The 22,696-nt window shown below is 42.0% G+C and overlaps 1 protein-coding gene across 1 annotated transcript in view; it reads right to left on the bottom strand.

Annotated features, from left to right (window-relative positions):
* The window catches only part of LOC118400524 (PDZ domain-containing protein 8-like), a 66,890-nt gene that overhangs the window by 8,338 nt on the left and 35,856 nt on the right, over nucleotides 1-22,696 (bottom strand). Inside the window, exon 3 of the mRNA XM_035797468.2 lies at nucleotides 21,534-21,636. Coding sequence (XP_035653361.1) covers nucleotides 21,534-21,636 — 103 coding nt within the window. The remainder of the gene's footprint in view (nucleotides 1-21,533; nucleotides 21,637-22,696) is intronic.

Here is a 22,696-nt window from a genome sequence, read left to right as displayed (position 1 = left end):
GATTCGGTGTGCGAGTTCATTAGAACGTGCGTTGAAGAGGTCGTTCCCATAGCAACGATTAAAACATTCCCTAACCAGAAACCGTGGATTGATGGCAGCATTCGCGTGAAACTGAAAGCGCGAACCACTGCTTTTAATCAGGGCAAGGTGTCTGGTAACATGACCGAATACAAACAGTGCAGCCATTCCCTCCGCAAGGCTATCAAACAAGCTAAGCGTCAGTACAGAGACAAAGTAGAATCTCAATTCAACGGCTCAGACACAAGAGGCATGTGGCAGGGTCTACAGTCAATCACGGACTACAGGAAGAAATCCAGCCCCGTCACGGACCAGGATGTCTTGCTCCCAGGCAGACTAATTAACTTTTTTGCCCGCTTCGAGGACAATACAGTGCCACTGACACGGCCTGCAACGAAAACGTGCGGTCTCTCCTTCACTGCAGCAGAGGTGAGTAAGACATTTAAACGTGTTAACCCTCGCAAGGCTGCAGGCCCAGACGGCATCCCCAACCGCGCCCTCAGAGCATGCGCAGACCAGCTGGCCGGTGTGTTTACGGACATATTCAATCAATCCCTATACCAGTCTGCTGTTCCCACATGCTTCAAGAGGGCCACCATTGTTCCTGTTCCCAAGAAAGCTAAGGTAACTGAGCTAAACGACTACCGTAGCACTCACTTCCGTCATCATGAAGTGCTTTGAGAGACTAGTCAAGGACCATATCACCTCCACCCTACCTGACACCCTAGACCCACTCCAATTTGCTTACCGCCCAAATAGGTCCACAGACGATGCAATCTCAACCACACTGCACACTGCCCCTAAACCATCTGGACAAGAGGAATACCTATGTGAGAATGCTGTTCATCGACTACAGCTCGGCATTCAACACCATAGTACCCTCCAAGCTCGTCATCATGCTCGAGACCCTGGGTCTCGACCCCGCCCTGTGCAACTGGGTACTGGACTTCCTGACGGGCCGCCCCCAGGTGGTGAGGGTAGGCAACAACATCTCCTCCCCGCTGATCCTCAACACTGGGGCCCCACAAGGGTGCGTTCTGAGCCCTCTCCTGTACTCCCTGTTCACCCACGACTGCGTGGCCACGCACGCCTCCAACTCAATCATCAAGTTTGCGGATGACACAACAGTGGTAGGCTTGATTACCAACAACGACGAGACGGCCTACAGGGAGGAGGTGAGGGCCCTCGGAGTGTGGTGTCAGGAAAATAACCTCCCACTCAACATCAACAAAACTAAGGAGATGATTGTGGACTTCAGGAAACAGCAGAGGGAACGCCTCCCTATCCACATCGATGGAACAGTAGTGGAGAGGGTAGCAAGTTTTAAGTTCCTCGGCATACACATCACAGACAAACTGAATTGGTCCACTCACACAGACAGCATCGTGAAGAAGGCGCAGCAGCGCCTCTGCGACCTCAGGAGGCTGAAGAAATTCGGCTTGTCACCAAAAGCACTCACAAACTTTTACAGATGCACAATCGAGAGCATCCTGGCGGGCTGTATCACCGCCTGGTACGGCAACTGCTCCGCCCTCAACCGTAAGGCTCTCCAGAGGGTAGTGAGGTCTGCACAACGCATCACCGGGGGCAAACTACCTGCCCTCCAGGACACCTACACCACCCGATGTTACAGGAAGGCCATAAAGATCATCAAGGACAACAACCACCCGAGCCACTGCCTGTTCACCCCGCTACCATCCAGAAGGCGAGGTCAGTACAGGTGCATCAAAGCTGGGACCGAGACTGAAAAACAGCTTCTATCTCAAGGCCATCAGACTGTTAAACAGCCACCACTAACATTGAGTGGCTGCTGCCAACACACTGACACTGACTCAACTCCAGCCACTTTAATAATGGGAATTGATGGGAAATGATGTAAATATATCACTAGCCACTTTAAACAATGCTACCTTATATAATGTTACTTACCCTACATTATTCATCTCATATGCATACGTATATACTGTACTCTATATCATCGACTGCATCCTTATGTAATACATGTATCACTAGCCACTTTAACTATGCCACTTTGTTTACATACCCATCTCATATGTATATACTGTACTCGACACCATCTACTGTATCTTGCCTATGCTGCTCTGTACCATCACTCATTCATATATCCTTATGTACATATTCTTTATCCCCTTACACTGTGTATAAGACAGTAGTTTTGGAATTGTTAGTTAGATTACTTGTTGGTTATTACTGCATTGTCGGAACTAGAAGCACAAGCATTTCGCTACACTCGCATTAACATCTGCTAACCATGTGTATGTGACAAATAACATTTGATTTGATGAAAATGAAATATAGAGATAGAGGTGCTAGTGTCAGAGGTTACGTAAAACCAAACGGTTTTACTTGGCTCGCTCGGTTGTGGCTTGAAAAGCATAGCTACAAATAGAGAGCATTAGGACAATTCAAGTTGGTTTAGCAATGGCAAATATACTTCAAATGAGTAGGCAACACTCACCAATAAGCCATCTATCCTCAACAGCTCAGGCCAACATTGCTGTTCTGCAGAATGGATGAGTTGTGTGTTCCACCTGGCCACCACATTCAGCAGCGTCTTTTGCGCATCACACAATGTGCAGGTGATAGGTTGAGTGAGTGGAAGCCTTTTCTGTTCACATAGTTGAACTTGTTTAGGGAGGGTGCTTTTATGGCGATGTGGGTGCCGTCTATTGCTCCATTCGTATTTGGGAACCTATTGATGGCAAAGAAACCCCTCAACTTTAACCTGTTGTGAGATGGTGTATGGAAATTGTATGCAACTGTTCGTTTTGCTAATGATCACATCCAAAACACAGTCCGTCGAGCTGTGAGATGCCGATCGGTAAACTCCTGCCAAAAACCCCAGGGTGGAGAGCACTTGGATGTGCACCGGAGTGGCATGTGCTTGCCTTTCTAAAGTAGGTATTAAATCTTTACAAAAATCCTATAACATTGGTTTGGGGGAAACTATGTCTGATGATCCAAATTGTACTTGACGCTAAAAAGTCCCACCTGTCTCTAAAAACGTGCTCTCTGCAAAATACAATAACTGCCAAATCTTCCAACAGAGCAAGATCGGCCAGCTCTCATTCCATTTCCCCATTTCCTTTAATAGTATTTCAACAATGGCTTCCCTTTCACACGTACTTCTAATTTAACAAATAACTGTACTTTATAAGGATTATTTTTGCAACAAATGCACTGTCAAGATATGTTGCATGACTTCACAATAAAAATTGATTACAATTTCAACATATATTTGACCCATTCACTAGGCTACACTTGACCAGCAGTTCTCATATTCCGACCAATCGACACTGTGCCTACGCATGGTCATGGATGTAAATTTACGCACACTCTCAAGCAAACGTTCATATTGATAAATCTCACACCTTGTGTGGAAATGATACCCTGCATCGTTTACGCACAGATTTGTGCCTACAGATTGATAAATGAGGCTCCTGGAGTTTACCAGCTGCCTCAATCACTGTCACAGCGCACTGAGAACAAGTCACGTATCCACCATTCACCGGTTGTGACGTCAGGGCAACCTGCTTTGTGTCTCCCTGGCCCAATGCAACATGACAGCATGTGTCGCTAAAGTGCAGTCCGTCTAAAGTTGGAGTCCCCCTCTATTGTATGCAGATCCTCATAACACCATGTCATCATGGGACAATTCCAACTATCAACATCGTGCACACACCAACACAACTATAGAATTGTGGAGGAAGTTGATGAAGTCGGTCAGATCTTGAATGAGAGTTCAAATGTGATGAGAGATTGATGGTTGAGGGAGAAGGGGAGACGGAGAGGACTCAGAGAAGCCAGAGAGACTGAGACGAACAACTGTAATTTCCCAGCTGTCATTTGGCATAATTCTCAAGGAGGGCACTGATCGAGTTAGGGGCGGGGATGAAAAAGCAAATGATCTATATGAGCTGGCAAGCCGAGGGGGGTTGATTCACTTGAAGCTGACGGATGATTTCAAACCTGGGATGGGAACCTTTTGGAGATAAAGAGATGTGGCTACATCACAATGTAACACTGTAGGCAAGAACAGATCATAATGGTTTATATTTCTAATAAAAGTTTCAGGTATCATCAGAAAAAGTAAAATGGTAACTTGTGCTTTTGACGTACATTTATTTGACTTTTTTATTGTTGGAAATCAAATTATTGTGCAATCATAAAGAACTGCAGATTATCTTGACTATGTTCACACATGTTGCAGATGGTTTAAAAATACTTACAATACACCAGAAAAATAAAAACACAGTTGAGGTGTGAACCATGAAAATAGCCTGTAGGCCTCGTCACATTGGGAGGCAACTGACAGAATGCTTTAAAAAATAATAATAATAATAATAAAAATAACAAAAAACAATCTGTTTTATTGTCACATACACCATATAGGTGCAGTGAAATGTGTTGTTTTACAGGGTCAGCCAAATTACGGTTAAGTGCCTTGCTCAAGGGCACAGACAAAATAAAATATTGTCAGCTCAGGTTTTCAAACCAGTGACCTTTCGGTTACTGGCCCAACGATCTAACCGCTAGGTCACCTGCCACCATTATATGGTGTGAACAGCAGTTTTTTAAAGTTAGTCCTATAACCTGTTTATAAATCCAGTGGACCCACCTGCCTTTTCATTTGAGACATTCCAAATTCATTTAATGCAGGTCTCTGCCTCACGGCTTAACTTGATCTGGCCACGTTGCTCCCCTTTCCTAGAATGCCCTAACGACATTTAAAAGGCAACAGGTGTTTGTGGGGAAACTAGGAGAACAGCAAAGCTAACAGTAGCTCTAAAGACAAACTGTGCACAAGAGCCTTTAAAGTCATCAAAATTGTGCACAAGTCAATGATTGAAGACCACTGTGTATCTAAGGATTAAATGTCAGGAATTGTGAAAAACTGAGTTTAAATGTATTTGGCTAAGGTGCATGTAAACTTTCGACTTCAACTGTGTAAATACACACACACACACACACACACACACACACACACACACACACACACACACGTTCTTACACAAATGTAAAAAAACTTTTTTTTTTGCAAGTGTCAAACAGAGTTGACAGCATACTCTTGTAATATTAGAGGAGGAAACTACACATTTTGTAGGCAAGTCAAACTATGGGGGCCAATCTTGCCGAAGAAAACATGTTTTCCCCCTTTTCTAAAATAAGAGGCCAGTGAGATTCAGAAGAGGGTCTGAAACCACACATACCGTCAGCTCCAAAATTATTGGAACCCTTGATAAAAGACGAGCAAACTCAAAATACTGTATAATCTATGCCAAAATAATTACACTAATACAATTGCTCAGAGAAAGAGATATTGTTTAACAAGTCATTTACTTTTCTCAAAAAAATAGGGGTCAAAATTATTGGCACCCTTGTTTTAAATACCTTTACCTTTAAATACCCTTACCTTGCAAACATAATGGCACTGGGCCTTTTAATAAAATGTTTTAGGAGATTGGAGAACACATTGGGAGGGATTTAGACAATTCCTCCATAAGTCATCTTTCCAGATTCGTGATATCCTTCGTCTGTGCTTATGGACTGCCCACTTCAATTCAAACCACAGGTTTTCAATGGGGTTCAAGTCTGAAGACTGAGATGACCATTGCAAAATGTTGATTTAGTGGTCAAGTAACCATTTCTTTATGGATTTTGATGTGTGCTTGGGGTTACTGGCTTGCTAGAAGATTCACCTGCGTCCAAGTTTCAGCCTCCTGGCAGCGGTAACCAGGTTTTTGGCTAAAATGTCCTAGTACTGTGTAAAGTTCATGATGACGTAGACCTTAACAAGGGCCCCAGGAGCAGTGGAAGCAAAATAGCCCCATAATATCAATGATCCCCCACCATATTTTACAGTATGTATGAGTTAATCTTTCTTTCGAAGCCAAACCCACCACTAGCCCAAGAGCTATATTTTCATGTAATCCAACACATGTAAACGCCTGGGGTATGCTAAACGGCAATGGCACTTGGATCGGAACCTGTGCTGTGGTCAGATTATATGAAAATAGAGTTCTTAGGCCATGTACACCAGTGGTGGAAAGCTGCATAAAAAGAAAAGACCATACCTACTGTAAAATATGTGGACTTGTTCATCAAAATCTCTTTCTCTGAGTAATTGTATTAGTATAAAATATTATTTAAAAAATGTAGCATGCAATATAGCTCAGAAATGTTCATTGTATTATTTATTTTCATTCAGTCTTTTTCGTTTATCTATCAAGGGTGCCAATCATTTTGGACCCGAGTGTACATAAAGCAATTCAAGCTCAACATTTAGCATGGCAGAGTGAATATCAAGGGTGCCGCCGCTATTACTGAGGCTAATATCTTCTTTGTGCCAGGAGCGGAAACGCTGTGTGATCTAAACCGGAGGCTTTCATCTGAGAATGTCTGCCTCTGAAAGCATTGCAATCCACTTCAGTCGCTGGTTATGATGCAAATCACACACAAGGCTGCGACTGACAAAAGACAATTTAACATCAGATCGAATGGTCTGCTATACACTGCTATAGTCACGAAGCAAATTCAATTGAGGGCAAACCATCAGCTGGATCCTCATGAGTTTCAGCATCCAACCTGAAGAAACACTGATCTCTGAACTAGACATTCAGTCTAAAACCTCATAATTCTAATAAGCATTAAACAAAACTGTTTTCATGGTACTGCAGCTTATCAATATTTTGTGATGATAATGCTCGCCAGGGGCCTCCCGGGTGGCGCAGTGGTTAAGGGCGCTGTACTGCAGCGCCAGCTGTGCCATCAGAGACTCTGGGTTCGCGCCCAGGCTCTCTCGTAACCGGCCGCAACCGGGAGATCCATGGGGCGACGCACGATTGGCCTAGTGTCGTCCGGCCTGGTCGGTAGGGATGTCTTTGTCTCATCTCGCACCAGCGACTCCTGTGGCGGGCCGGGCGCAGTGCGCGCTAACCAAGGCTGCCAGGTGCACGGTGTTTCCTCCGACACATTGGCGGCTGGCTTCCGGGTTGGATGCGCACTGTGTTAAGAAGCAGTGCGGCTTGGTTGGGTTGTGGGAGGACGCATGACTTTCAACCTTCGTCTCTCCCAAGCCCGAATGGGAGTTGTAGCGATGAGACAAGACTATTACAACAATTGGACACCACGAAATTGGAGAGAAAAATGGGGTAAAAATCCCCCCGCCCCCCCCCCCAAAAAAAACTTTAGAAAAAATGCTTGCCGGGTCAAGGAGGGTTAGGCTTGAAGCTCATCAGTTTGCCTTGAATAGGATTTGTAGGAAATCGGTTTATCTGATAGGCATGTCACCTCTTGAAGGCTCTCAAAAATGAGACACTATACAAAAGACGAAAGCAGAGATAATACCCTCTGCTATGACTGTTCTACATGCCCTGGCAGCAAGACCCTGAGATAGACATCCTGTGTGTGTCCACGTCACTGTTTCCCCCCAAAAATCCTAACCCACTCAGAGGAGTCATTGAGTGGCAATTATGGGTAATTTGCAAGGATGAACGCCGACTAAAGGGCAATTACGGAGGAGACGGTAGGAGCAGTGGGGAGCGGCGTAGGATTCAGCCAGGCCAATAATTTCAGGGAGCAGGTAAACAGATGCTGCAGCTCACCAGGGCTGTGGCGTGCAGCGCTCCGCACCACATCAATTTAAACGGATGCTGTACACGGTCCCTATAGATCAGCACGCCTGGCCCACAGATGGCCTACCTGCCATGAACTAAAAAGAGGCACACCAAACACACACCTCCCCGAGGAGGAATATTCATTGACCAGCATTAATGTCCCCTCGAGCTGAGTGTACAACATGGTACCATTGTCTTGAGTGACATGTGATTACATTCATAGGGGTGACGCAAAACTAAAAAGCTTTACAGTTAGATGACCAAGTCGTAGGCTGCAGCAAAATAATACAGGGTTGAATACATCTATGCTTGCAGTTACAGCACTTCAAGTAGTTATACTGAAAAAATGATCGCCTTGCACTGAGCGGAAATCATATGTTTTTCAGTACAGGAAGTAAGGTGAGTCAACACCATTTATGACTAAATACAACTCCACTACGTCCTTTATTCCGTTACTGTTCACAGGGAAACAAGTAGTGAAATCGTAAACATAAAATTGCAGGATGATTCACACAAAAAAAAAAACAGTCTCCCCACAAATACAATTGTATGCTCTGCTAAGCAACATTGCCTCTGAACAGAATGCACAGACATCAAATTGTACATTGCAATTGTAATGACAGGCCGTCTGACAGAGTACATTGGTGAGAAACAAATTACCCATGTAGCAGATGCCAAGAGATTGAGAAGCGGCGGGTAGCCTAGTGGTTAAGCGGTGGAAAATCTGTCGATGTGCCTTTGAGCAAGGCACTTAACCCTAATCGCTTCTGTAAGTCACTCTGGATAAAAGCATCAGCTAAATTACCAAAATGTCAAATGTAAATGAGCAAATATGCCAAGTTGAGGCACGTGGATGGGTGTGTGTGTGTGTGCTGACGGACAGTCATTGAAGCTATTGTGCTCAAACACAGTAGCCTTGCATATATATATATATACCTGTTGCTCGAGCAATGCCGCTGTTCAATCTACCTCTTCATCCACCCCCTGGGTCATTTGCATATGAGAGCAGAGTTTTTTTTTTTGTGAAGTGCAAATAGTGCCTTCTCCCCTCCCACATGCTGTGTGCACAACACACACACACACGGTGGACACTGACAAGAAAGAAAACCCCAAATGAATTTAGAAATAAGACCTCTGTTCTCTCCCAGATGTTCATTAAAGAGTGTTTGTCCCGGGCTCCTTCAGAGTTATGGTCTACTGTACATCGATGATTCATTCAACTAACATAAGAGAAACCAGCACAACCTCTTATAATCCACCAGTGCTGCTGCTGACACAAAACAATTATATTCCTTTCAGCTTGATGTTAGTATCCAAATATTAATATAAAGTATATACATCTACAGTATGCGTCAGTAAACACATTTTTTTTATCATTTAGAAGAAAAAAAGAAAAGACTGAATATCAACCATGGTGTTGGACAAAAACAGACGTGAAATTCAACTAATGAAAAACCATGTGTGCCAAACAGGCCTTTTTTATGGCACTTTTCGTGCTTAAAGTTGTTTTTAAATGGCTTTTACCCTCAAATGACATTGTTTTATTATTTTATGTGGGTGCTTAATCTCAAGCGCGAGCTGAAGTGACTGAGTAATCTAGTTAACATTGACAGAGAACAGACAGCTCTTGGTTTCTTTTCACTGAGGAGATAAACAAACAGGAAGCGTAGCAACAGTGAATGGCCTCGGTGTAAATAGAACAATTTTCTGCCTATTTCAGCAAACCTATCTTTTATCTGTGCTGCCATGAAGAACAAATGAAAGGTTAATATTACTTATTTAGCAGGTATTCCTGATTAAAATACACATTCGTCTGTAGCCTCGTCCTCCGCTTGAGTAAGAATACAGTTGGCCATTATCTTCTTTGATTCGTCACAGTATCTATTTAAATCGCACGTTGGATTTTTACTTAAATTGGCCTGTACTGTGAAATCTATTCAATAGTTTGTTGATAATGTGTGTCTTCTTTGTTATTATGTAGCCTAATGAAATTATGTGAAATTCTATGACAGAGAAATTTTAGATAAATGTTAAACTTCAGCACTCCCTACATCAATGTCCATGTGTAGACTGACACCATGCTAGATGCCAAAATAGAAGCAGCAATATTATGACATTAGGCAGCAAGAGGTAAAAAACTAGAAAGGTTAGCCAAAACAAACACATAGTTTCAGTGGTTTTGCACTATTCTGAAAAAATATAAAACATGTCAACGATACTAGCCCCTTAATTTCCTTCTGCCTCAAATCGTTTCATATAATACCCTGTATAGGCCAGGTAGTGCCACAGTCATAGCTTAACCAGCTTCATCTATATTTCAGTTTGTACCTCTAAAAGCACATGTTACACTCTTGTAACATGTGCTTTTAGAGGTACAAACTGAAATATAGATGACCTGAGAGGGCTGGGGCTTCTGCAGAATGGCTGAACTTGAAGCTCCTCTCGGGCTGGTCCAGGGGGTTGCACGTGAGCAGAGTGTCTGCCGGATGCTGGTCGGGGCGAACAAATCCTTTTCCCTGTCACTGGGCTGCCCAGTAATCTAATCTAATGCCACATGTCAGATCGATTTGTGTATGCTTATAGGGTATAAGTCCCTGCAAGACATGCAGACAGCTACTGCAGGGGGTCCGCGGCCAGATCTCAAAATATATTTAAAAATACATGTTTATGAATATTATTAAAAACAGATTAAACATATTTTGGCAAAGGGAATAAGTTGAGGGTGTAATACAGTATTATGGATCTAGAATTTATGTTCTTTCCACCAATTATCAATGTTTTCAACTCAATACTTTTTGTTTTCCCCAAAATAAATACATTAAAAAATATATATATATATTTTTTGTTTTGTTTTTTTCCCCCCATGCTTTAAAATGGCAAAGTTCTCCCTCTGCCTCATGGAAAAATGTGTCGAATTTCAGGATATTAGCTTTAAAACAGCATAAAAAAATCTCTGCCACATGACAAAATGTGTAGAATTGCAGGAAATTTGCTTGAAAACTGCTTAATTCTCTCTGACACCAAGAGGAGGGCCTTTAAAATGTTCCTTCCCAGGGCCAGAGACTTGGTTTGTCTGGCCATGCACTGTCAAAAAGTCATAGTAAAACTCTAAGTATGCTATTTTTACCTCACTCGAGTTGTGTTCTGATTATGAGGGGGTCCCCAATGAATTAGGCATCACAAAAAGCATCCCCAGCCCACAAAAGAGTTTGAGAACCCCTGCGATATGGAATAGAATGTGTAAGAGCGAATGTGACTGTGTGGTTATTTTTATATGGCTGGTTATGGCTGCCTGGTTTAACAGATTTAATAGGTCTCATAATGGATGTTTCATCAATAATCTCTGTTTTGTATGTGAAGCATTGCAATCTGTTTAACCCAAAAACGTTTAATTGAAGGAGAAAGCCAATTACATTACTCGTTGGGCATGTTGCAGATGTACTTGCTAAATCAATTTAGTATGTCTTACATTTGAGGATTCCATTGATCATTTGGTGTGTGTAAATTCAAAAGTGTCACTTGGTGGTAGTCAATTTAAATTAAGCATTAGTGGCCTCCACTAATAATTAAGTAATTAAGCTACTATATTAGTTATTTTAGAATGGGAAGATGTACCCAAATACATTTAAATAATACAAATCTAGAAGAATTGAGTTGACAAAGCTTGCGGTCTAATTTATGATCGTGTTTGTCATCAAAAGTTATTTGAATTTTAATGTTTCCACTGTGGCTTATGATAGGAGGTCGGGTTCAAAAGCAAGGGGACAAAAGAGTTGTTATGGAGACGAACACAAAAAAGGTACTCATGCCCCCCCCCCCCCTAATTTGCACCTGCATATACAGCCTCCCCTGTAGGTTCTTCACCCACACGTAGTCCACAGGTCTGTTTATAGCAGACCCATTGTCCTTCGCACCCAGATAATAATCTCTCATCAGCAGCGGTTTTCCCAAATGGAAATAAAACCACCACAAAGAAACAAAATGTCCTTCCTCTCATATCAGCAATTTCCTTTCAAACAGCAATGACACACTTTTATTTTCCTTATCACGTTGGCATTTAATTATTTATTCTTGGTCCTTTGAGCTCCAACGTGCAGCTTGTCAATCAGGCAAATGCAGTGTTAGCCTGGTCATATCCTTGTTTGAACTTCTCAAGTGGAGGCTCTCTGTGGGATCGCAGGTGCTACTCAGCTCTCTGGGACTTCTCAATCCTGACTTGCCTGATTAACCCCTGGCATTTACTTAGCTTACCTTAGGAGCTGATTGGAGCCCGTAGGTAAACAGCAACACAGTGTATTAGTCTGGTCCAACCACAGTGTATTAGTCTGGTCCAACCACAGTGTATTAGAACATCCCCTGCCAACCAACCCTTTGAACCCTACCAGAGCAGACATGGAGCCAGTCCCATAGCAACCCCCTCCAGCACCAGTCTCTTCATTTGTCTCTTAGCCTTCCTGTGTACTATCAGAGTTTTGGATCAGAGGAAATGCAAACTGCAGCAGGAAAAGATTCTAAGAAAAGAAATTACCATCAATTTATTTCATACTGAATGAAGTTAAACTGAAGAGAAAAAACATGGCCCTTGTCAGAGGAATATAAGCTGATCATAAAACTAAACAGTTCTCCTTCAGCTCATCTGAGCAGTTTGCCAACTAGTGTGATCTACTGTAGGCTATAGCCTAAGATCCATCTGCTGTGAGTTTATACCGGTACTAATAAAACAAACATTGATTTGCTGTGCCACAGCAAAAATCAATATTTTTTCTTTATTTTTCTCCAACATCATAGTATTTCTACCAAACTTAGTTGTAATAAACTTGTGTTATGCTTTTCTTCAGTAAATAGATATGTTTGGGTACAACAACAGCTTTCTAAAGGTTATGTAGTTCTTTGTGGCACTGTGGCCACCAAACCTGCCTGCGCATGAAACACAGAGCATCGCATTTGGTTAATTTCCTCACAGTATTGATGTTTCTTTCAGAACCTGGGTCAATTCTGACACATAGCAGCAAATAACGTGAGGTCATTCACGCTCGAATGAGTGATGCTGTCCAAGGTATCAGATGAAGGCATTCCGAGCCCAAATGACAGGAAGTCAGTAATGTGGTTGTGGCGAGGTCTGTCATGCTCACCCTCCGAGGTGAATCGATTGTAAATTCAATGATGATAACAAACAGCCTACGAGACCTGGTGTCTGTGTCTTTAATCTGTTCCCACCTTGCAGACACACAGCTGTAAACAGAATTACAGTGGGCCATTTATTGGCCACACCTAGGAGGAAGGCGCTGATAAGTGTCACACAATCTGGCAGTCAATTTGTTTGCCATGTAACAGATATTGAGGTGACAGCAGTTCTCCAATGGCTAGATCATCAACTATCCCCACTGGGTTAAGTAATAAAAGTATTTTACTGGATTTTGAGAGAGTTGATGCATGTCAATACATTTTCCACATACATTTTCGATCCATTAATATGTGTCAAAGGCATTTTTGTTACCTACAGTGGTTCATCCTTTAAAAGTTGCAGCGTACTGCGGTGCAGCTTGCATGGTGCCGCAGAATTTTATGGCACGTTATTTACGTGTGAATCACTGGTAGCATTAATGCTAGTTAGTGCTAGTTTGCCCACCAGAGGGCATCTTTGAGAAGCATTTGATAGCCTTCAATAGTGGCTGTACTAGAGAATTTAAAACCTTTTTTGTAAGAACATAGTATACGGGACAGATTTTAAGAAAAGTTGCTTGTTTAATTTGATTCATATTATGATGTTTCTATTCCAAGAAAAACAAAAAAACTTGGGGTTTCCGTTAGGATGGAACGGAAAATATGGCACTGTACAACATGACGGTCGGGAGTACAGTACTGGATTACTTCGCTAAAGAATCCCCATGTCGTGCGGGCATGTGGGAGACCGGGGTTCAATTCCCCGACAGGGAGGAAGGAGTAGGCTGTCCTTGTAAATAGGAATTTGTTCTTAACTGACTTGTCTAGTTCAAGGTTACACGAGCATAACATTTTTATTCCCTAATTTTCTAATTGTAGTCTACCCAATACCCAAATGGAAATTCAGTGAAAATAAAAATCTAATTGATTTATCAAGACCAGTCCCCATGCTTGTTTCAGAGCAGTGCGATACTGTGCTAAAATAGTTGTAGGCTATTGCTTCAAATTCTATTGCTTCTAACTTCAATATGCTCTTTAAATAAATAAGACCTACACCACTTTTAACAGCACATTACTCAACACTAGTGAGACTCATGTCGACTACGGTTGGCCTTCAGTATATCGAAAAATATGACTTCTCTCCGCTAATAATTACATAGAGGATTGGAGGATATTTCTGTAATTCAGTGATATTTATTCCCATAGTAATTCATTATGGAGCCATAACTAAATCAACATCTGCATTTTGAAAGATTTTTATAATTATTTTATTATGAAAGCATAAAGATGCCATTATTAGTTATATTGTTTTAGGTTGAACGTGCAGACTGGCACTAAGAACAAACAGCTAGAACGTTTCCCTAGTCAGCGACATTATTAGTGCAATGCCTCAAAGTGTTGCCAGTGTGGCGAGGTGGGGGTCCTTCCTTCCCTCCCTCCCTCCCTCCGGGCTAGGTCGGTCTTCTGTGCACGGCTCTGCGGCCCATCCCGTGGCCCCTGCCTTGAACCTCACACGCTTTCAGCGGAGAACTGCAAGGCAATCCCATTGTGCGCCACTCGGGAGCCATGACCGATATATATTGTCCTGCTAATAACGGGGTTAATAATATATCTGTGAGAATATCCAACGGGCTTTTATATAATTCCAATCTAATAAATAATAGCTTTGTTCAAAAAAATAATATTTTGGAGATGATTTTGTATTCAAATAACATCAAATGAGCGAGAAAAAGGCCATTCTTGAACATGGGGTGAGACATCGTTACTAATTTGTAAATAAAGCCAGTTTGTTATTTAGAATTATTTATGTTTTTAGAGGGAGAGAAACCAATAACCTACAGTCATCTCATGTGACTCCCAGTCGAGGCCAGCTCGGGTATTGAACCAGCATCTGTAGCAACACAGCTTGCTATGCAGTGTCTTAGACAGTTGTGCCACTCAGGCGCTGTATAACGTGACCGATCGGGAGTGGCCGACAGTAAGAGCAAAATAATCCTAACAAAATAAAATAATAAAACCTTAGTGTAACAACAGTTTTAGTAAGTAATACTGAAGTCGTGCACAATTATCAGTTTATATTTAGGTTTATGTCACCCATTCATTGTCAGAGACACAGTAGGACCCAAAAGCATAATCGGTGCTCCAACTCCCCCGTGTGCTGGTCTGGAGCAATGAAGTGGTGACGCAGGGTATCGTCCTAAACCACACATTACCCAAGTCCCGCAGAATAATCACAAAACTTTTAGTGGCGCAACCACTGTATATTATCACTGTCCCTCAGGGAATTGAATAGCTACACCAACACGATGAAAGCAACTAAAAAATACCTGATAAACCATCTACTTTTTCACATCCTCTCCATGTAAATCAAACATTTGCCTCGAGAGAAGAGCTTGAAGAGCTCTGCCACACAACAAAGGAGCCAGTAAGTGCACTGTGTATACCTGACCTGTATGGTGGAGTTTGGGGTTGTGTGCAGCCCATCGCCTGAATGAACCTCATCTTTGCAGGGCAGAATGAGCAGGGGCAGGCGAGGTCAAAGGGAGGGGGAGAGAGGGAGACAGACCTGTCAATTGACTGCCTTTCATCAGCTGTCAGTGCGAACCATGCACAAGGTGGATTAAAAAGAGACAGGAACGCACACACGCTGGAGTGGAACATCAAACAGTGGGGAGTGAAGAGGGGCGTCAGAGTATCTCTGATGACACCAATGGACACAGGAAGTGCTCCCTTTCGATTGCTCCAAACGAGCACTGGTGAGATGCTGAAGGCCAGACTGCAGAGATGGACACATGGAGTTGTTCCAGGTGAACTGGCAAAATGAGAGAGGATCCTTTGTGAAAACAGGATGCAGAAAAATGACAGTTCTTAAGGAGCCCGCATGCTTCCCATGCGAAACAGTTTGTGCATCTATTATGATGGCATTTTGTGATGTTATTTGTTCGTTTTGGTCTTTGGCAAGGTTTTTTTCTGACTGTTTGGGCAAACATTTTTCTTGAGGCTATCCACAGTTTGATAGGGATTCTTCAATTAAGTGTGTTGTCATTCAAGGAGGGAAGACTCGTTTTCATGCATATTTCTTAAATTGAGAAATACTGCACCAAACATCTTAGTTAGAGGTAAAACTGTGTGACTAAGACCTACTCCTAAAAAACAACAAAATTACAGATTTCTTGAGATATATTAGATCATTAGTGTCCAGGACGTTAATCGCGGTCGACCCGTCAATTGCAACGTTCTTTCTAGTAGACCGCATAAAAAAGTTTCAAAATGTATGCACAATTTTTATTTTTGGGGGAAATTCAGCGTTACCATCGAGTCTGCTTAAAAATAAACGAGGTCCACTGTTCTGAAGCACCATATGCTTTGCTTACAGGTTAGCTTCTTTCTCGAATACTACTGAACAGCCAAAATATTTTTTTCATTTTTTAAACTGCATAATAGACATACAATTGGACCAACCCGCAGCACTATAGCTGCTACATTTGTTTTCCAAACTATAACTACCATAGCAACTGTCTGAAGTTAGTACGTTTGTTATTCCAGTGGTAGTTGTTATTTTACTATGTTTTTTTCTATGAAGTTGAGGTTCCATTTTTAATATGAATGCTGGACCAAGCAGCAAGAAATCGAAAATCTACCACTTTCACAGCAAGTGGGAGGAAGATGATTTTTTTCCAAATTCAAAATGTGTGTGTCTGATCTGCTATTCAAACATAGCTCTTGCTAAGAAGGGAAATGTCGAGAGGCATTTCAAAATTGTTCACAAGAAATATGAAAGTGACTTTCCAGCTCAAAGTGATCAACTCTTACTTTTCTCCTACGTAGAAGTCTCAACTAGCTGCCCAACAATCAATCTTTACAAGGCCCAGCTCAAAATCAAAGGCAGCCACAATTCCATCATTCCGGGTGAGTCGCATACTAGCAAAGCACAATAAACCGTTCCAGAATGGAGAAATGCTAAGAGAGGCCTTTTTAGAGGCAGCAGAAAAGTAGATCGTACGTAACTAAAGTCTGGGCACCCCTGTCTTAGATAAATTCAGACTATTTTGAGGAAGTGTATACTGGCTACGGCATCTCAAGGGGGACAAACAGTACTAGTGCCTATTTTTTCTCATTTATCAAGTGAAGGTCTTTTAAGGGAGTACAGACATTCACTTCAGCCGAGTTCTGCTTGGAGCAAACCAAACCTAGTATGCAGACAGACGCCTTTACAGTGAAAAGTGAGGAAATGTCTTATTGATTATTCATGAAAGACGGGGAGGGACAGAAACACAGAAAAATGCTGAATAAAATAAACAAAATCGTAAGGAAATAAAAGCAAACAAGCTCTCTAGGTCACAGGAATTAAGGATGCCCAGTGAGCACCTTTACGTCTGGTCTTGTTTTTGACACTCAGTCTGTGGGGAACTCCTCTGAACGAGCTGTGCGTGCACAGTACTACGTCTAACTGTGTACAGACAGACTCACTAGTCTCCAGCCAGCTGAAGAGAGTGAAGCTCAGAGAGACAGCTCCTAACTCCAGCCAGAGACATTGTCTGCCTGTGTCATTCCCATGACCAACAGCAATAATGATGGAGAGAGTGAGAGATGTAGAGATGGACTGCTCTGTGGTGAGAAACGCTGTGTTCTTTCGCAGTGTCATGATCTCCTAACCACTGAGCGGAGGTGATCCTATCGACAGAGCAGTGCATTTCCCTCCATGTGTAGTAAAAATAAGTGTGTGTGTGTGGGGGGGGGGGGGGGCAGTGCTGAACCCGGACATCCTTTGTCATTGAGGAGAACTAGACATCAGTTCCTAGATATAGCCATTCAGCCAGTCACTTTCTAATCTAAGCACACACCTTCAGGCACATTTGGACAACAGATGGACCATGTAAAAGAAATCTAGTTTAAATCAATTGGTTATTTACCATTAACATTTTGGTACTAAAGAGATGGACTGAGACACACAAATATGAAAACTTATGTATAAAACACATAGACACACATTGTCTGGTAGGCTGTCTGAAAGCATCAGCACTCGGGGCCAGTTGATGGCTGATGGAATCAATGGGGCAGATGTGCAAACACGTAAGGTGGAGCAGTCTGCACCACAGGCCTCTTGTCACTAATAAACCCAGCCCAGCTTGGTCATGGAAAAAGGCTACATTTACCCAAGCGTCCGCAACTTCCTCTCCCCCTACACATATTGAGATGGGTAGAATGTGATGGCAGGAAGGAGTGTGAAGGGAGCGAGCCCCCCCCTCTAGTCTACAATAGGAAGGGAAACGCATCTAAAAATCAATATTAGGAATGCAAACCGTGCCATAACTCGATGTAGGGGAGGGTGGTCAAGGTGAGAGTAAAACGGAAGCAGATAGCTCAAACCTTATCCTGGTTTACAATCATTTACCAGTAAAATTACACTATACTCTAAGCTACAACTGTGACCACACAACTAGTATGAATGACAACACTATTTTCTTTCTGCAAACAGGTTATTCAAGAGCAGGCTTTGCAGCACTCTGCAATGGAAACCAGTATTGTGCATGTCTTTTGTGTGAAACCACTAAGTAAATATCTACAGACAGCTGCAAATGGCTGTGAAAAACACTGTCAATAATATCATTTTGGAGCTTGAACCAATTCTCCTGGAAAAAATGCTACTCTGAGGACAGAGCTGCTCAGGGGAGGAAGGGAGGGAGAGCGAGAAAGTAGTTCAATCGCATGAAAACCATGAACCATGTGTGTGTGCCACACAAAGAGCCCAGTTCAGAGGAAAGTTGGGCCTCATCTCAGGCGATCATTCTTGGAAAAAAATGCAAAGGAATATGCAAAGAGAGAGAGAGAGAGAGTGACCTTTTTTCAGATGGTATCGCCTTTAATCCTTAGCATGGAGTCCTGTTGGGACACAAGCTGGAAGAGGCTGATAAAACAGCCTAAATGCCACTTTGCATCTGCATCTCTAGGTTGCATATTAATGGAGAGCTGGCAACAGATCTGTCTGTAGAGGAGCCATTAGAGGGACGCACCAGGCAAGTTGAACACTTACCTCAGCAGCTGCAGTTGAGGTTTTACATTGGAAGGAATGTTTGAGGAAAATGTGTTGTAGCATGTCTGTGATTCATAGCTTTTATAAAAATGGCTACTGCCTTCGGCTATCACTTGCACTATTACACACAGTGCATTCAGAAAATATTCAGACCCTTAGACTTTTTCCACATTTTGTTAAAGCCTTAATCTGAAATTGAATTTGTTCCTGAACAGGTTGACATTTTTGCAAACATATCATTTTTTTTTTTTTTAAACACACCTTAAGTGTAAGTATTCAGACCCTTTGCTATGAGACTAGAAATTGAGCTCAGGTGCATCCTGTTTCCATTTATCATCCTTGAGCTGGGAGTCCACCTGTGGTAAATTCAATTGATTGGAAATTATTTGAAAAGGCACACACTTGTGTAAGTAAGGTCCCACAGCTGGCAGTGCATGTCAGAGCAAAAACCAAGCCATGAGGTTGAAGGATATGTCCGTATATCTGGGGAAGGGTACCAAAAAATGTCTGTAGCATTGAAGATCACCAAGAACACAGCGGACTCCATCATTCTTAAATATAATACGTTTAGAACCACCAAAACTCTTCCTAGAGCTGGCTGCCTGGCCAAACTGAGCAATCGGGGGAGAGGGGCCTTGGTCAGGTGACCAAGAATCCAATGGTCACTCTGACAGAGCTCCAGAGTACTTCTGTGGAGTCAGGCATTTATGGTAGTGGCCAGACGGACGCCACTCCTCAGTAAAAGGCACATGAGAGCCTGCTTGGACTTTGCCAAAAAGGCACCTAATGGACTCGCAGACCACGAGAAACATGATTCTCTGGTCTGATGAAACCAAGATTGAACTCTTTGGCCTGAATGCCAAGCGTCACGTCTGGAGGAAACCTGGCACCATCCCTACGGTGAAGCATGGTGGTGGCATTATGCTGTGGGGACTGGGAGGCAGGGACTGGGAGAGAAGTCAGGATCAAGGGAAAGATGAACGGAGCAAAATACAGAGAGATCATTGATGAAAACTTGCTCCGGAGTCATCAGGACCTCAGACTGGGGTGAAGGTTCACCTTCCAACAGGACAATAACCCTAAGCACACAGCCAAGACAACACAGGAGTGGCTTTGGGACAAGTCTCTGTATATGTTTGAGTGCCCCAGCCAGAGCCCGGACTTGAACCCAAACAAACATTTCTGGAGAGACCTGAAAATAGCTGTGCAGCAACACTCCCCATCCAACCCGACAGAGCTTGAGAAGATCTGCAGAGGAAAATGGGAGAAACTCCCCAAATATGGGTGTGCCAAGCTTGTAACGTCATACCCAAGAAGACTCGAGGCTGTAATCGCTGCCAAAGGTGCTTCAACAAAATACTGAGTAAAGGGTCTGAATACTTATTTAAGTGTCATATCAGTTTTAAAATGTTTAATACATTTGCTAAAATGTAAAAAATAAAATAAATAATAATAATAATAATAATAAATAAAAAAGTCAGAATGGGGTAGTTAGTGTGTGTAGCTTGATGAGGGAATTTTGCAATCAAATTTAGAATAAGGCTGTGACGTAACAAAATGTGGAAAAGGTCTGAATGCTTTCTGAATGCACTGTAGGCTACAGAGCAACAATAAAAACACAGTTTGAAGCAAAGCGTGAAACTCAAACAAGCTTAATATGGGAAAATGTAATGGTAGAGATATAATTAGGTCACTCTCAAATTAATGAGGGTAAAATAAAAATGTTCATTGGCTCCCTCTTCAAAACAAACATCGCACACACACACACACACAACTGTAATTTACAGATCATGTCATGCTAGAAAGCATGGCTTACTGAGAGGATACTCAGTAAATAAGGATTACTGAGACATTTATTGGAAGTAACGTCGCGAAGAACAAATGTTAGTGGCATTGCCCCCTGCTGGACAGGATGGAAACTGCTCCTTTAATTACAATGAATATGAAATAATTGTTCAGAGAAATTACCTCTTCAATGAAACTCAAATTAACTTTGAGCCAATACAAATGACAGTTATACACACAGAAAGAAGCAGCGTTGGGATGTGTGAGCGGTGGAGTCAGCAATTAGCCTAGACTTGACATTTCAGTCCCAAATGGTCGTTAGGCGTTACTTCCGAAAAACCCCAATGTGAAAATGCTAATATCTCTAAATTGCTGCAATTAGAAAAGGTTTGCTCTAAGGCCTGATTATGTGTTTTCTTTCAAAATGTTACTGGGGGTAATTGACTTCTCAGATGGGGGAAGTTAAAACATTTGTGTCAATAGATCAAGTATGTCATGCTTCTTCTCTAATGGCTATGGTCTCTATCATGTTAATATCTGTGAATAAAAATGCAGAAAATCAGTGAAACCGATAAATGTCACCATTAGGTGTTTTGTTGTTTAGCAAATTAACGTTTCACAAATGTACCTCATCTATAAGAGTTAAACACCATTGCCAAAATGTTACAATTGATTTGGACCCCAAAAATAACATGGAGCACCGATACAATACTTTGTTTGTTATTCTTCTTAAGGAAAACGGTTCCCCTTGTTGAACATGGGGGATCAGACGTGTCAGTAGCCTTCTGGCTTTTTGTCGGAAACAAATAGGCATTCAACTCGGGTGGTCTTTAAGAAAGATGACTGCTGTTTTACATGGGGGAGGGGGAAGGAACAGTATCTTAAGAGAAGCCCACCGTTTTGATGGAGCTGCGCGTCTTCTCTTTCCACTCGTGGCTGCTCAGCTCAAAGGTGCAGTGCACGTAGGTCTCTCTGTCATACGAGCCCAGGATAAACAGCCTGAAGGAGAAATTACAGAACAAAAAGCTCATTTAGACAGTACATCATTGCGGATTCTCCTGGTCTCCCTATGTATAGTGCATAGCCTACTGTATGTAAACCTGTTGATGCCACTATGTTTTATGATACATCTTAGTAGCATCAGAGAGACCCCTGACCAATGGTTGCAATGATACTAAAGCAAACAAACATTGTCAAGGCTATTGCTGCCCCCTGGTGTAGTGATGAAAATACACAAGAAAAGCATAAACTACTGTAGTATAGCAATAGTATCTGCACATTTGAAGTGTTGAGCTATTTACACTCCCGTAATTATTTATTTTGGACGGTGAAGATAAAATGTTTCAGTACAGAATGTCACCTTTTATTTGAGGGTATTTTTTTAATACATACCCGTTTTACAGCACTTTATGTATCTAGTACCCCAATTTGAAGGTGTCATAAGTATTTTTACAAATGTACTTGTGTATAAAAGTAGTCAAGTGTTGTATTTGGTCCCATATTCCTAGCACAAATTGACTACATCAAGCTTGTGACTCCACAAACTTGTTGGATGCATTTGCAGTTTGTTTTGGTTGTGTTTCAGATTATGATGTGCCCAATATAAATGAATGGTAAATAATGTATGGTGTCATTTTGGAGTCTTTTTTTTATTGTAAATAAGAATGGAAAATGTTTCTGAACGCTTCTACATTAATATGCTACCATGACTATGGATAATCCTGAATACTGATGAGAAAGTTAGACGCACAAAGATCATACTCCCAAGACATGCGAACCTCTCACCATTACCAATAACAGGGGGTTAACATTTTTTTTTTTTTTTTTTGGGTGGGGGGGGGGTATAATATTTATGCCTGTAACTTTCTCGCTCATCATTATTTAAGACTGATTCATGATTATCCATAATCATGGTAATATCCACATTGTGTTCAGAAACATACTATTCTTATTTACAAAAAAAGTGCCTTTAAAAACACAAAATATTATTTTCCATTCCATTTCTATTAGGCACAACATAATCCGAAACACAACCAAAATAAACTGCAAATGATTCCAA

This window comes from Oncorhynchus keta, chromosome 2, assembly GCF_023373465.1.
Source record: "Oncorhynchus keta strain PuntledgeMale-10-30-2019 chromosome 2, Oket_V2, whole genome shotgun sequence".
NCBI classification, from domain to species: Eukaryota; Metazoa; Chordata; class Actinopteri; order Salmoniformes; family Salmonidae; genus Oncorhynchus; species Oncorhynchus keta.
Note: the sequence above shows the minus strand (reverse complement) of the source record. Positions and strands in the feature narration are given on the sequence as shown.